Below are 15522 nucleotides of genomic sequence, written 5' to 3'. Positions count from 1 at the left end.
TTGTCGCCGACGCTTTCTATTGACCCTCCTGGGTAGGTCGTCGGCGGGGAAAGTTGTCACAGTGAAAACGGGCCTGTTATTTATAGCGCCCGCTGCCTTGGTGGAAGCCGAGTGGCGCCGAGCCCCGGAGCCGAGCATCTGCCCGGGCTGCGCGCGGCGCTCGATGCTCCTGTTTGGGGGCGACCCCGGGGCAGGCTCACGCGCCCCTCCCCGCGCCGTATTCTGGCCGATGGGTCGGTGGACCGTCGCCCGCTTCTGCAGGACTCTCTCGGTTTCGATGAAGCCGGCCGCCTTTGTGAATCAGTTTTCTAGCTGGAAGATCTTATTTCCTGTGTGTTTAACGACTGGAGCAAGCAGCGCACTCAGGAGGTTGATGACCATTGTCCTTCTGTCTTGCATCCGCGGATCCGTCGGCTTTATTACCCCCCCCCCCCCCAGGGGCTCAGCTTACAGACTTTCTATGTGAGTGTAATGCCCCTGAAAACACTGGAAAGCGAAATTTGGCCCAGCTTTATAGGAATGGGAGAAAAACACGCAGAAAATCAGCCTGCGAAGCTAGAGAATCTTGATTGTCTAGAAATCAAGGGGAAATCTAGAAAATCATTCCGTGAAGCCAGAAATCAAGCTGTGAAGCTTTTCTTCCCAATGAGAAAGGCTCTAAGATAGGAAGATTCATTCTAAAATGCCTGTGGGTTTTCATGCTCCCAATTTTCATATTAATACACTTGTGCAAAAAAATAAAAATAAAAGTATTTCCCCAAATGAAGTCTGTTTAAATAGTCCTCACCTTGGCCAGATCTTCCCAAGGAAAATTACATTTTAGGATATTTATAGATTTAAACAAGAATGCCTGAGCTTAGTGGAATTCGAGTTAATGGTTAATTTATTTTATAGTGCTATAAACCCTGCAGAATATCCATTGATGAGGTTTCTCTTGAGGAGCGAGCCGTATCAAGGAGTGTCGGGGAATAGAGCTGGGAATTTGCTTTTGGTGGCAAGTAGTGGGTAACTTTTGTGACTTGAGGAGTTGTGATTTATATGTATTGAAACTGCTTCATATTGCACTTTATCTTGCTAATTAGTGGTTTTATGGTTGCTTTGGGGGGGGAGGGAAGTAGCAGGTTTGTATCTTTTTATCCTCCAGTTTTAACAATGTAGCAACATAGGAAAGAGAGAGGTGGTGTGTCAATTGTGGAGTTTGTCATAGACCAGGAGAGACAGTAAAACAGGATAAGTATACAATTGTTAGGAAACTGCTATGAATTCATAAGCCGGAAGGACCTTTTTAGAAATGTTTAAGGACATTAAGAATAGCATTGGGATATTTTCTTTAAAAAGCCACTGTGGGCAGTCCTGTCCTCCCGTATTTATTGTTAACATATAGGATATGACAATATTGAAGACTCCTGGGAAAATATTTAGGAAAGATGGAAACATTTTATATTTTTACAGAGGCTTTTCCTCTAGAAATGTCTAATTGCAGCTCAAAAACAAAACAAAAAAGGACTTTTACTTCTGCCTGAAAGTTCTTTTAGTCCTGCTGCAAAACTTGTATTTTGACTGTATGATGATTTGAACCCAGAATGAAATCTATGAAATAACCTATTAACATATTTTAAGTTGGACTTTGATAATGAAATATTACTGGATTTTTAAGAAGATTTTATTCATTTATTCATGAGAAACACACAGAGAGAGGCAGACATAGGCAGAAGGAGACGCACGCTCCCTGTGGGGAGCCCGATGTGGGACTCGATCCCACGACCCTGGGATCATGACCTGAGCCAAAGGCAAATGCTCAACCACTGAGCCACCCGGGCGTCCCAGAAATATTACTGGATGTTAAATTGTTGTTCTGATTTAAATCTGTCATTTAAGAATGAGAGAGAGAAATTGTATTCTGAATACAATATAGTAATTATTCAGATGTGATAACATTCTGCTTTTATGAGGTCAAAACTTCAAGTACTATAGTAGTAACTGCCTCAGCTTTGAGCTGAAGTAACATACAAATACTACTCCACATGCTTGAGCATTTTACTTCTGTTAATATTAAATTTTGATTTTAAATTTCAAGATGATTCTCCTATTTCTGATCTGCAATAATAAAATGGCTTCAGTAGGAAATAAATATTAAAGCTGAGTTTTAATTGTTTTGACCATTTGTAAGTAAACAGCATTTAGAAAGGTATTGACATGATACCAGAGAAGAGTTCTTAGGACAGAAACTTCTGGTAGTTTCAGATGCTTGTTAGTTGTTTCTGCTTGTTTTAGATGCTTAATTATTTTTAGAAACATAGAAGTATGGGATGTTTTTATCCAAAAATAAAAATTTCTGTTGATTCTTGTTATAGCAGTAGGACTCTGTTGTGCTTAATGAGTAACATTAAACCATTGAACTCTGAGTAATATTTTTTCCTAGTATCTGCTGTGTAGTACAGAATATCTGAGCTTATAATTCCTAGAAGATATTTAAGCAAACATATTTGCTGTTTATTTTGATAAGCCTTTTGATTAGTTGAATTGCTTTGATTCAGGGAAATCGTGTTTGGGGGATTTTATATCAGAATTTGAATTGGAATGTCTTTTGACTATAAAAGAAAATCAGTGTCATTTAGGATATTTTTTAGCATTTAAATAAGCCTTAGAGTCTTATATATTTTTTCCTACACGGAAACCTTATAATTGTCACTGTGATAGTTTTATTTTCCAAAAAGTTGTGGTTTTACCCCTTACACAGCCTAGCCTCTTAGTGTTTCACCATTGAACTCTGGGTTCTGTGCTCAGTTTACCCTGTCCTCGAAGAAAGGACAGTCACAGGCACTTAGAACTGGAAGCAGTCTCAGAGGACTTCTAATGTAGCGTCTTACCCAGTACAGTAAATCCCCTGTGAGAATGTTCGTGTCTGGTGTTTCCTCTCATTACTAAGGGCATGATGCTGTTCCGTATATCATCAGGTTAGTGAGCAGTCTGAGCTTGGTGAAAACAAACAGAAGACAGTTTTATTTTTCACCATTCACTGCTTTCAACTATGATATTCATAGGATCTTCCTCCCCCTCCCCACCCCGAACCTCATAACATCGTGGACAAATGATAGCTTTTTCCATCATTTATAGCTATTAAAAGCTCCAGTCTGTCTATTTCAGTTTAAACCTTCAGTCTTCTATTCAATTTTAAGTTCCTCTTCTCTCTTACCCCAGTGTCAAGCCACTTAACTACTTGAACTACTTGGAGTGGGGAGGAATTGTGGTATGCTCCCAGAATTCCTCTTTCTCTTTCCTCTTCTGGATCTACTTGGTTAGGGACTTGTAAGAAGAAAAATGGAAAAAGAGAAGTCTATCTTACTGGGTGCTGTTAAAGCCCTCTTTTGATTAACAGTGGCAAGACATTGATGTCCACTGATAGGCGTCCACACTGGACTCTCACAGAGAGACTCCCCACTGCACCTAGTTCCTGAATATGAAATTTGCTGTGGGCTTACACTGCCACATCCTCATCCCTGACCTGTCAGTCCCACCCTCTGGTTCCTAGGAGTGTGTGGGGGGTGAGATGCATTGGGGATCTTTTCTCCCCACAGCCAGATTTTTTGATAACAGCTCAAGTCTAGCTATCTTCTGCAGCTTCCATTTAACCCACTGGAAACTCACTTCCTTGTGATGCCAAGTAATGGTATGTCAGCTGCATAAATGCCTCCTTTTGTGCCCTTACATTGCATATTAAATCCCCCTGCTCCGACAGGTACATACAGGACAACCACTCAGCGTACTTGATAAGTAGGCAGTGAACTACGGAATGGGTTGCCGGTGTCTCCTTGTAGACTCTTCTTGGTGAATGACTCTGTTAGAGGGCTCCTGCCACTGTTTTGGGCTGAATACCCCCTTCCTTTCCATGTGTTCTCCCTGAAGACTTGGAAGACTTTCAGTTTTTCCCTCTCTTCTGTCAAATGCTTATATCAAGTTATGGTAAGGTGTTGATTAGAGTGCCAGAGCCCTGAAGGGGGTGTGTGTGAGGGAAGGGATGTCAGTGCTGAGCTTCCTGGATGTTTGATCCTTGATGTCTGTATATCCATAATTTTGGGTTTGTTAGCAAATTTGGGACAACAAGGCTAGTCCCACTCAACACAGTTAACAAATAATTCTCTCTTTTTTTGTTTGTGTCTCTGGTTTTTGTTTTGTTTTTATTTTTTTGGCTTACTTCCTGGTTCCTGACCGAAGAAGTATTAACTGTGAATATATTAATTGATGACTGTAACTAACTATACTTTAGACTGAAGGATACATATGCTGGAAGGTTTTAATAATACAGTTTTATCTTTTCTTGCCTCCTACTAGCTTTACTAAAAATACAAATACAAATAGAAATGTAGTGTTTGAACTTTTTTCCTTCCATAGTCCAAGCAAACCAGTCAGTTAAATCTGCTAAATGATTTTTTGTCTAATGAGGAAAAAGAAAGTTTCTGTCTAGAAACTGAAATATTAATGTTCTTTGCAAGAACATGGGTGGGTCTAGAGGGTATAATGCTAAGTGAGGTAAGTCAGCCAGGAAAAGACAAATACCATATGATTTCACTGGATTCATGTGGAAGTTAGGATACAAAACAAGTGAACAAAGAAAAAAGAGACAAAAAAGACCCTAGCTTCTTAGATACGGAGAACAAACCGGTGGTTGCTAGAGGGGAGGTGGGTGGAGGATGGGTGAAATAGGTGAAGGGCATCAAGAATACACTTATCTCAGTGAGCACTGAGTAATGTATAGAATTGTTGAATCACCATATTGTACACCTGAAACTAATATAACACTGTGTGTTAATTATACTTGAATTAAACAATTGTGGAGGAAGAAAATATTTGTGGCAGTAATTATGGACTCCTTGATACTTCATTCAACAAGTAGTTGAGTGCCTTCCATGTGACAGGCACTGTTTTAAGCGCTGAAGAAACAATAGTAGATACACACAAAAATCACTGCTCTGATGGAGTGAACATTCCAGTGTGGGGAAACAGGTAAATAGGTAAATGATATTGTTTGTTAGCAAATGCTAAGGAGAATAAAACAGGAAAGGGAGATAGGAAGTGGCTGTATAGTTCACTTTTGCAATTTTAGATAGCATCAAGATAGGTTGTCACTTTTTCTCTGAGAAAGCGATATTTGAGTTCAAAGGCCTGAGTGGGGAGCTTGTCTGACATAGTAGGAAGTCCATCGGCCAGATGAGTGACCGAGGGGGCGCTGGGATAGGGTTTGGGAGGCGTAGGTGAGGCCTGTATGTCTTTGTAAGGGCTTTGGTTTTTACTTTGAGTGAGATGAGATCAATCACATTGAAACAGTGGTTCTTAACCTTGGCTGAACACTGGAATTATCTGGGGAAATTTAAAAATGTACTGATGTTGGGGTGCCTGGATTGCTCAGTCAGTTAAGCGTATACCTTCAGCTTTCTGCTCAGTGGGGATTCTGCTTCTCTCGCTCCCTCAAGTAGATAAAATCTTTTAAAAAAAATGTACTGATGTCCAAATCCCATCTCTAAAATTTTGTTTCATTTCTTCTCTCTCTCTCTCTTTTTTAAAGTTTTATTTATTTAAGTAATTTGTACACTCAGTGTGGGGTTCAGACTTATAATCCTTGAGATCAACAGTTGCATGCTCTTCTGACTGAGCCAGCCAGGCACCCCCTGGCCCCCATTTCCAGAGTTTCTGATTTAATTGGTCTGGGGAGGTGTCCAGCCTTGGCATCAGGATTTTTAACAACTCCTAGGTAATTCTAATAATAAGCCAAGGTTAAGAGTTTTGAGCCGAGTGACATTACCTGGTATTGAAGTGCCTGGGTTCCAGAGCCAGACTCCTCTGGTTTGAATCTGAGCTGTGCCACTTCCTAAACCTGTGACCTTGGACAACTTATTTTTAAAATTCTCTGTGCTTTATTTTCTCATCTGTAAAGTTGTTATAAGGATTAAATTAATATTTAAATATTTAGGACAGTGCTTGGCCAGTAGTAATATGTGTTTATTGAATAAACACTTGAATATATGTTTTAATGGGATCACTCTGCTGTTTTGAGAATAATAAAGTGAAGGGGGTAAGAGCAGAAGCAAGGGACAGTCATCTAGTTGAGAGGTGATGGTGGCCTGGACCAGAATGGCAGCCGTGCAAGTGATGAGAAGTAGTGGGATTCTGGATATGCTTACAAGATGGAGCCAACAGGTTTTGCTGATTGGATGTGTGATGAAAGAGAAAGAAGATTCATTCAATTCTGGCTCTAAGATATTTTGCCTGAACAGCTGGAAGAAGGGAGTGGTTGTTTACTGAGATGAGAAAGATAGAGAGGAACAGGATTCTAAGGGGAATACCTAGTGCTGTTTGTTAAGTTTGAGACATCTGTTAGATGAGTAAATAGATATGTAGACAGCTGTATACCTGAGTCTGGAGTTCAGCTGAATGTCCAGGGCTGGAGATAACTTTTGGAAGCCATCTGTATGTAGACCTGTGTGAATAAGTGAGTCACCAGGGGACTGCATATATATAGAGAAGAGGTCCATGGGCCACCTCCTGGAACACTCTAACATTCAGAAGTCTGGGAGATGAAGTGTTTCTCAGGATTTCTGATGTGATCTAGAATGAAAGACAATTGTAATTCTTCTCCCCCCCCCCCTTTTTTTAAAACAGCTTTATTAAGGTACAATTCACCCATAAAGTGTACCATTCAGTGAGTTTTAGTATATTCACAGAATTGTGTAACTGTTACCACAATCAATTTTAGAATATTTTTATTACCCTAAAAAGCAACCCTGTATCCTCCCATCCCTAAGCAACTCCTCATTGCCCTCATCCCTTCTATCCTTAGGCATGTGCTAATCTACTTCTGTCTTTATGGGTTTGCCCATATGGAGTTCGTATCATTGGAATCATATAGTATGTGGTCTGTTTAGAGGACGAGGTAGTCTCATTAGTACTTAGCCCCTAGATTCATTGGATAATCATTTGGTAAAGCTGAGGGCTATAAGATCTTTCATTGTAAAGATACATTTTCCTCTTTGTAATTAGTTAAGAAAACTGTAGGGTTGATATTTTAAGACTGTGTGAATATTCTGTTCTTTAACAACCTGTTATGTGGTGGTTTTAGTGTTATTGAAGATGCTTGCTTAAATAGTAATTATGTTGGGATTGCAAAGTGCTGATTTTCGATTACTATATTTTCAAAGACTGTAAGTTCATAATATCTCTAATTCAGATGTATTATGTAGAGTTTGCCTTTTTTATTGATACATCTTTTCTCTTAGCAGGAAAATCTTGGTTCCTAATAACAAATAAATGTTTTATTACTTCATATTATATATATATATTGCATGCTATGTTTTATATTGTATATTGTTTACTTTAGATATTAGTGTTATGTTATTTAAGATAGTCATAGTATTAATACGTTTATAGTATCCTATAATGCACATAAAATACTATCATATATATAAAATAGCTTCAGAATGATAATACCAAATGGGATAATAGAGTTACGGGATAAAGGTATATATGATTTTGTTAAATACTGCCATATTCACTTAAGCAGTGTTGCAGCATTTTGCATTTTCATGAGCAACGTAGAAGTACCTGTTTTCTAATAGCTTCACCAATATAGTGTATTGGTAAGCTTTTGACTTTTTGCCAGTCTGATGGGTGAGAAATGATAGCTCTCTGTGACACAGACTTTTTCTATTATGAAGGGTTGTGAACATACACAAAAGTAGAGTTGTATAACTATAGTACCCATGTAGCTCCAACAACTATCAACCCAGGCCATGCCTCCTCCATTCCCTGCCCCCAGATTATGCCAGCAATAAGTTATGTCTGTATCAGTAAATAACTCTAAACTGATAAGGATTCATTTACTTGGTGACATAATCACAATAACATTATCACACTGAAAATAAAGATCTGTTTCCTTAATACCATTAGGCAATATTCTAATATCTAATTTTCTTAAATATGTCAGTTTTTTAAAAATGGGATTTATATTTATAGAAGGTCCACATGTTGTGATTATGTCTTTTTAAGTCTTTTATTTTTCATTTTTTTATTTTTTAAAGATTTTATTTGAGAGTGAGCAAGCTAGTGGGCAAGTGTGCCTGGGGGCAGGAGGAGGGGCGGAGGGAGAGGGAGAGGGGGAGGGAGAGAATCTCAAGCTGACTCTCCACTGAGCCTGACTTGGGGGCTCAGTGACATGGGGCTCAGTCTCAGGACCCTGAGATCACAATGTGAGCCAAAACCAAGAGTTGAAGGCTCAATCAACTGAGCCATTCCAGGCGCCCCTAAGTCTTTTAATTTATAGGTTGTTCCTCTTGTTCCTTTCCCCCTGCTTCCTTGGAATTTATTTTTGAAGAAATATGTTAATATGTCCTGAGAAATTTCTTATAGCTTGGATTTTTCTATTTGAATCTCTGTGATATGGTTTTACACGTCCTTCCTTTGTTTTCTGTATTTCCTACTAATTGGTAGTTAGATTTAGAGGTTTGGCCAAAGTAAGCTATTTTTTTTCCTTCCCTCCTCAAGGTACTTTTTTTTTTTTTTTTAAGATTTTATTTATTTATTCATGAGAGACACAGAGAGACAGAGAGAGACATAGGCAAAGGGAGCCCAATGTGGGACCCCACCCTGGGACTCCAGGATCATGCTCTGAGCTAAAGGCAGATAGATGCTCAACTGCTGAGCCACCCAGGTGTCCCATCTAAGGTACTTTCTTTTTTTTTTTTAAGGTACTTTCATAGGTAGTATCATGTCCTTAGACACATGAACTCTGGTTGTGTTTTTTTTGTGGTGTCAGTGGCAATGCTTACTGCATCTCTGTTATTTTGGGATTTTTTTCTTATTATGAGTGAAGTCAAGCATCTTTTTTATGTTTAAGGGCCATTTTTATATCTTTTTCTGCAGAATATTTGTTTATGTGTTTTGCCCATTATTCTATGGAATTTTTGATGTATTTTCCTTGACATTTTTTTGCATCTCCTTAAATGTTAGGGAGATTAGCCCTTTGTGATGATATAAGTTGTAAATATTTTCTACTGGTTTTGACTTTGCTTATCAGGTTTTTGCTATCCAAAAGCTTTTTAAAAAGTTATGCATGGCCAATTTTATCAATGAATTTTTTATTGCTACTGGTATTTTTTATTAACTTTTTAGAGATTTAAGTTAATATACAATGAACTGTATCCATTTAAAGTTTACAGTCTGATGAGTTTTGACTATATTGTGGCATGTGGCTGTAGTGCTTTCACACAGTATTTCATTGTATAGACCAATTGAATTTTATTTATCTCAATGTGTTAATGGACATTTGGGTTGTTTCTAGTTTGAAGCTATTAGGAATAAAGCTGATATAAATATTTGTGAAGTAATCTTTGCATACATATATGTTTTCATTTCTCTTGCATAAATACCTAGGAATGGAATGGCTGGGTCATATGTTAGGTGTAGGTTTGGTTTTTTTTGCCAGAACTTTTCCCAGAGTGGTTGTATCATTTTACATTCCCATCAACAGTACAGAAATATTGGATGTGCCACATCTTTGACATTTCATGTTGTTGTTTTGTTTAAGTTTAGCTATCTGGTGAGTGTTTATGGTATCTTTTTAAATTCAGGATTTTGAAGTATAATTTATATATGGTAAATTTTACTCATTTTCGAGCACAGTTCTGTAAGTTTTGACATGTGCATATATTGTGTAAGTTCCATCACAATCAAGATACACAATAGTTACATCATCAAAAAAATGATACTTATGTTCCTTTGTAGTCCTTTTCTTTATCCCAAGCCCTAGCAATTCTTTTTTTTTTTTTTTTAAGATTTATTTATTTATTCTAGAGAGAGTAGGGAGAGGGGCAAAGGTAGAGGGAGAGAATCTCCAGCACACTCCCTGCTGAGTGTAGAGGGAGCCTTGTGTGGGGCTCGATCTCACAACCACGAGATCATGACCTGAGCTGAAACCAAGAGTCGGATACCTAACCACTGAGTCACTCAGGTGCCCCTCAAGCCCTAGCAATTCTTTTTTTTTTTTTTTTTTAAGATTTTATTTATGCATAGAGACAGGGAGAGAGGGGCAGAGACACAGGCAGAGGGAGAAGCAGGTTCCATACAGGAAGCCCGATGTGGGACTCGATCCCAGGTCTTCAGGATCACACCTGGCTGCAGGCGGCACTAAACCCCTGCGCCACCAGGGCTGCCCAAGCCCTAGCAATTCTGATCTATTTTTTATCACTATAGTTTGTTTTGTTTTTTAACTTGGATGCAGTAAGGTTTACTCTGTTGATATATGGGCCTGAGTTTTGATGGATGCATAGTGGTGTGTCCTACCACAATTAAGATGCAGAACAGTTCCATCACTACAAAATTACCCTTTGAAGCCAACCCCTCCTTTCACCCACTGGTTTTGTTCTCTGTCCCAGTAGCTTTTGTGGTCTTGCTTCTTTCATGCAGCAAAATAGATTTTGAGATTTACCCATGTATGTATAGTGGGTTTGTTCCTTTATATTGCTAACTAGTATTCTGTTGTATTGGTTGTATAGTTATTCATTTATTGGTCAAAGGACATTGGGTTGTTTCTGATTTTTACCAGTTATAAATATTGTTGCTGTAGACGTTTGTACAAATTTTTGTGCCAACACAGCTCCCAGCTCACAGTAGGATTGCTGGGTTATATTATAATAGTATGTCTAGCTTTATGAGAAACTGCCAAACTGTCCTTCCAAGTCACTGTATTATTTTGCATTCCCACCAGCAGTGTATGAAAGGGAGTTCACTTGTTCCACATTCTTGACAGCCCTTGATATTGTCAGGTTTTGTTGTTGCTTTTGGTTCTTGCTCTAGCCATTCTGTTAGGTATGTTGTAGTATCTTATGGTTTTTATTTGCAGTACCTTCCCGACTAATGATTATGAACATCTTACCATGTGCTCATTTGCTATTTGTATCTTCATTGACTTGTTTCTTCAGATTTTTTGGTCATTTTCCTATTTGGTTGCTTGTCTTATTATTGAATTGTAATAATTTCTTGCCTGTTTTTGGATACCATTTATCTGATAGACAGGTATGTACTAAATGTTTTTCTCATTCTGTGGTTTCTCTTGATTTCTTAGCAGTGTCTTTCAAAGAGCAGTTTTTAATTTTTTAAATCCGATATAACAACTACTGTATGGCTCAGGCTCTTTATATCTTAAGAAATCTTTGTGTACTCCCAAGGTCATGAACACTTACTCCTATATTTTTTTGAAGCTTTATTGCTGTAGCTTTTATATTTGGTCATGATTAATTTCATTACATTTTTTTTCCCTACATGAGTACTTAATTGTTCTAGCACCATTCATTGAAAAGACTCCTTTCCCTATGGAATTGTCTTGGCATCTTTGTTGAAAATCAATTGACAATATGTATGTAAGAGTCTGTTCCTGGATGCTACTCTGTTCTACTGATTTATTATATCTGTCTTCTTTTTTATCAATCCTACACTGTTTTTATTGCTGTAGCTTTTTTGTAAGTCTTAAAATCAAATAGTGTAAGTCAGCCTACTTTATTCTTTGGGAAATAGATTTGGCTTTTCTAGGTCATTTGCATTTCAATATATATCATGGAATATATATAATAATTCTAATTTTTATAAAATATTCTTTTTTTAATTGGACTTTTTAATGGATTTTTTATTGGATTATTGTATCAGTACTTCATTCTTGTTTGTGTCTGCATAATATTCCATTGTGTTGGATAGAGCACATTGTGTTTACCTGTTGATGAACATATGGGTTGTTTCCACTTTTTGGCTATTGTGAACAGTGCTACTCTTAATATTTATGTGTGAGTACCTGTTTTCACTTCTTTTGGGTGTATGTATATCTAGGAGTGAAAATGCTGAGTTGTATGGTAATTCTGTGTTCAACTTTAGAAGAACTACTAAACTGTTCTTATCAGCTGTTGTACCATTTGCAATGTGTGTGTGGGGTCCAGTTTATCCACATCTTCGTCAGCATTTGTTTTCCTTTCTTTTAATAATCACCATCCTAGTGGGTATAAAGTGGTATCTCACTGTGGCTTTGATTTACAGTTCCCTAATTACCAATGATACTGAGCATCTTTTTTATGTTCTCTTTGGCCATTTGTATATCTTCTTTGGGAGAAATGTCTTTTCAAGTCTTTGCCTATTTTTTATCTAGATTGTTGGAGATGAGTTGTTATAGCTATATACTCTGGATACTAGACCCTTGTTAGATATGTAATTTGTGAATATTTACTCCCATCTGTAGGTTCTCTTTTCATTTTCTTGATGTCCTTTGATGCAAAAAAGCTTTTAGTTTTGGGGCACCTGGGTGGCACAGTGGGTTGTGTCCGACTTTTGGTTTTAGCTCAGGTTGTGATCTTGGGGTCATGAGATTGAGCCCAGCATTGGGCTCCAGCTCAGTGCAGAGTTTGCTTAAGTTTCTCTCTCCCCCCACCCTTGCACACTCCCTCTCTCTTAAAAAAAAAAAAGCTTTTAGTTTTTACGAAGTCCAATTTAACCTATTTTTTTCTTTTGTTGTTCATACTTTGGTGTCATACTTAAATATTCATTGCCAAATCCAAGATCTCGAATATCAGCCTCCGTGTTTTCTTAAAGTTTTATAGTTTTAGCTATCTTATATTCAGATTGTTAATCCATTTTGAGTTAGCTTTCATACATAATGTGAAGAAGGATTCACTTTCATTCTTTAGCATGTGAATATCCAGTTGTCCCAGCACCATGTTTTGAAGAGGCCAAATTTTCCCTATTGCATGATGTTGGCACCTTTGTTGAAAATTAGTTGGCCATAGATGTATGGATTAATCTGGGCTCTCAATACTGTTCCTTTGGTCTATTCTCATGGCACCACACAAGTGGATACTTTTTATTTTTGTAGAACACAGGCATACTTGGAAGATACTGTGGGTTTGACTCCAGACCACCACAGTAAAGCAAGTATTACAATAAAGCAAATGAAGTTTTTAGTTTTCCAGTGTATGTAAAAGTTACATTCACACTATACTGTAGTCTAATTGTGTAATATTATGTCTAAAGAAAACAATGTACATGTCTTATTTTAAAAATCCTTTATTGCTAAGAAAATGCCAACTGTCACTTGAGCTTGTAGCGAGTCAAAATCACTGATCACAGATCACCATAAAAAATGTAATAATAATAAAAAATGTAATAATAATGAAAAGGTTTGAAACATTATAAGAATTACCCAGATGTGGCACAGAGACACAAAGTGAACAGATGCTATTGGAAAAATGGTGCCAGTAGACTTGCTCCATGTAAGGTTTGCTGCAAACCTTCAGTTTGTAAAAAAACCACTATCTGCGAAATACAATAAAGTGAAGCACAGTAAAAGGAACTATGCCTGTACATTAGTATAATGTATTAATTTTTAAAGTTTTGAATACATTTTAGAAATTTTTTAAATGTTGGGTAAGTTCATTAAAGAAACTATCTCCTTGGGATCCCTGGGTGGTGCAGCGGTTTGGCGCCTGCCTTTGGCCCAGGGCGCGATCCTGGAGACCCGGGATCGAGTCCCGCGTCGGGCTCCCGGTGCATGGAGCCTGCTTCTCCTCCCTCTGCCTGTGTCTCTGCCTCTCTCTCTCTCTCTCTGTGACTATCATAAATAAAATAAAATTCTAAAAAAAAAAAAAAAAAAAAAAGAAACTATCTCCTCTAAGTATCAGATTTATATAAACTCTAAGTGCCACACATGTATAAACTTAGTGGATAATTTTGTTTAAAAATTTTTAGTGTGTCTTTTTCTATGGCTGCATACAGAATTGTGATTTAGATATGCAGTATATCAGGATGTGTTCCAATTGAATTTTTTTACTGTGGGTTGAACAACCTTGGGCCTTTAAATGAAGAACTAGGTACATACATAATAAATTCAACCTGCCAAAAGATGTTGGTGCCAGCTCTAGAAGAATTGGAATAGAAATAGTCTGCAGATTTGCATCCACCAGGAAGGAGTCACAAATCTATAGTTTCTAGAGAAAAAAGAAAAAAGGCTAGGAACACTGCTTTTTACTCAAGTCATAGTTTTTAACTTTAATCAGTACAACAAAACTTTTAGTACTTTAAGGATCAGAATATGATATGCCTCTGAAGTCTCTTGTAATCTATAATTTTTCTCTTCTCCTCTCTCACTCCCCCATAATAATTTATTTGCTGAAGAAGCTGGGCTGTTTGTCCTGCTGTTTCCCACAGTCTGACTTGAGCTAATTGAACCCCTGTGGCACAGTTTACTGTGTTCTCTACCTTTTTTGTTTCCTGTAAATTGGTAGTTCAGCATACGGAGATCTAGAGACTGGATCCGATTCAGATAAAAACTTTTTTTGTTACATGTTGCCGTCATAGGTGATGGTTGTGTTCCATTGAGAAGCACATAATACCTGCTTATCTCTCTTTATCATGATGTTAATTTTACTTTGATTCATTTTAGTTTTAGCAATTCAAAGAGTTTTAGAGAGACGATATGGTGTGGATGTTAAGATATAAGCTCTAGAGCTCAAGAGTCTTGGTGTATGTTTTCATTTATTATCTACTAGTTCTTAGAAAGTTACTTTCCCTTATGAGCGTTAGGTTTCTTATCTGTGAAATGGGGATGATGATGCCTATTCATTGGGTCGTTTTCAGGGTTCAGTGAGAAAATGCATGGAAAGGCACCTTGCACAGAGCCTGGCATATAGTTAGTGACCAATATGTGCTAGCTGTTGTTCTGTGAATTCAAAAATATTCTGGAATAATCTGAAAGGAAGATTATCTCGATTAATAAGTGAGGATTTTTTTTTTTTTAAGATTTTATCTGTTTAAGAGAAGAGTGAGAGAGGGAAAGAGAGCACAGAGGGAGAGCGAGAAGCAGACTCCCTGCTGAGCAGAGAGCCTGATGCAGGGCTTGATCTCAGAATCCTAGGATCATGACCTGAGCCAAAGGCAGATGCTTAACTGACTGAGCCATCCATGCGTCCCTATAAGTAAGGAAATCAAAGTTTGGAGAGCTAATTTTTTGGCTTACCTGGGTATACTTAGGAAAAAGAGTAAGTCAGTTGTTCAACTGAGGTTAATAGCTCTCCTTTGTTCCCATCAATATGTATAGTTGTATTTGGTAACCACTCATAGTAAGCTTCATTTCAAACATGGTTTTTGCCCATGCTTCGTGTATATTCACATTAACTGGCCCCCAACTTGTGTTGGGAAGTAGACTCTTTGTTAAATAAATTGTATAAAGCACATTTTATGCTTGAAGTCCACTGAGAAGTACTTACTGTCAAATGTTTTTATTTTACAGTGTAATGTTCAGGCTCAGAAATGCCTTATGTGGATCGTCAGAATCGCATTTGTGGTTTTCTAGACATTGAGGAAAATGAAAACAGTGGGAAATTTCTTCGAAGGTACTTCATACTGGATACCAGAGAAGATAGTTTTGTATGGTACATGGATAATCCACAGGTTTGTAAAATCCAAATAGTTACCTTTTTTCCAAAGCACACAAGAATT

The 15522-nt window shown here is 37.6% G+C and overlaps 1 protein-coding gene across 12 annotated transcripts in view; it reads left to right on the top strand.

Moving 5' to 3' along the window:
* Positions 1-15522, top strand: part of PLEKHA1 (pleckstrin homology domain containing A1) — a 56199-nt gene that overhangs the window by 612 nt on the left and 40065 nt on the right. For 9 of the 12 annotated variants that reach the window (XR_005985923.1, XR_005985922.1, XM_041742658.1 and 6 more), the window contains exon 2: positions 15314-15474. Coding sequence is in view for 10 of the 12 variants with exons in the window: in XM_041742658.1 (XP_041598592.1) it covers positions 15334-15474 (141 nt within the window). In the remaining 2 variants the exon portion in view is untranslated. Of the gene's footprint in view, positions 1-39; positions 463-913; positions 1002-15313; positions 15475-15522 lie in introns of those variants that run through there. The other 3 variants (XM_041742656.1, XM_041742655.1, XM_041742657.1) reach the window with 3 other exon arrangements.

This window comes from Vulpes lagopus, chromosome 2 (genome assembly GCF_018345385.1).
Source record: "Vulpes lagopus strain Blue_001 chromosome 2, ASM1834538v1, whole genome shotgun sequence".
NCBI classification, from domain to species: domain Eukaryota; kingdom Metazoa; phylum Chordata; class Mammalia; order Carnivora; family Canidae; genus Vulpes; species Vulpes lagopus.
This window is presented reverse-complemented; position numbering and strand designations above follow the sequence as displayed.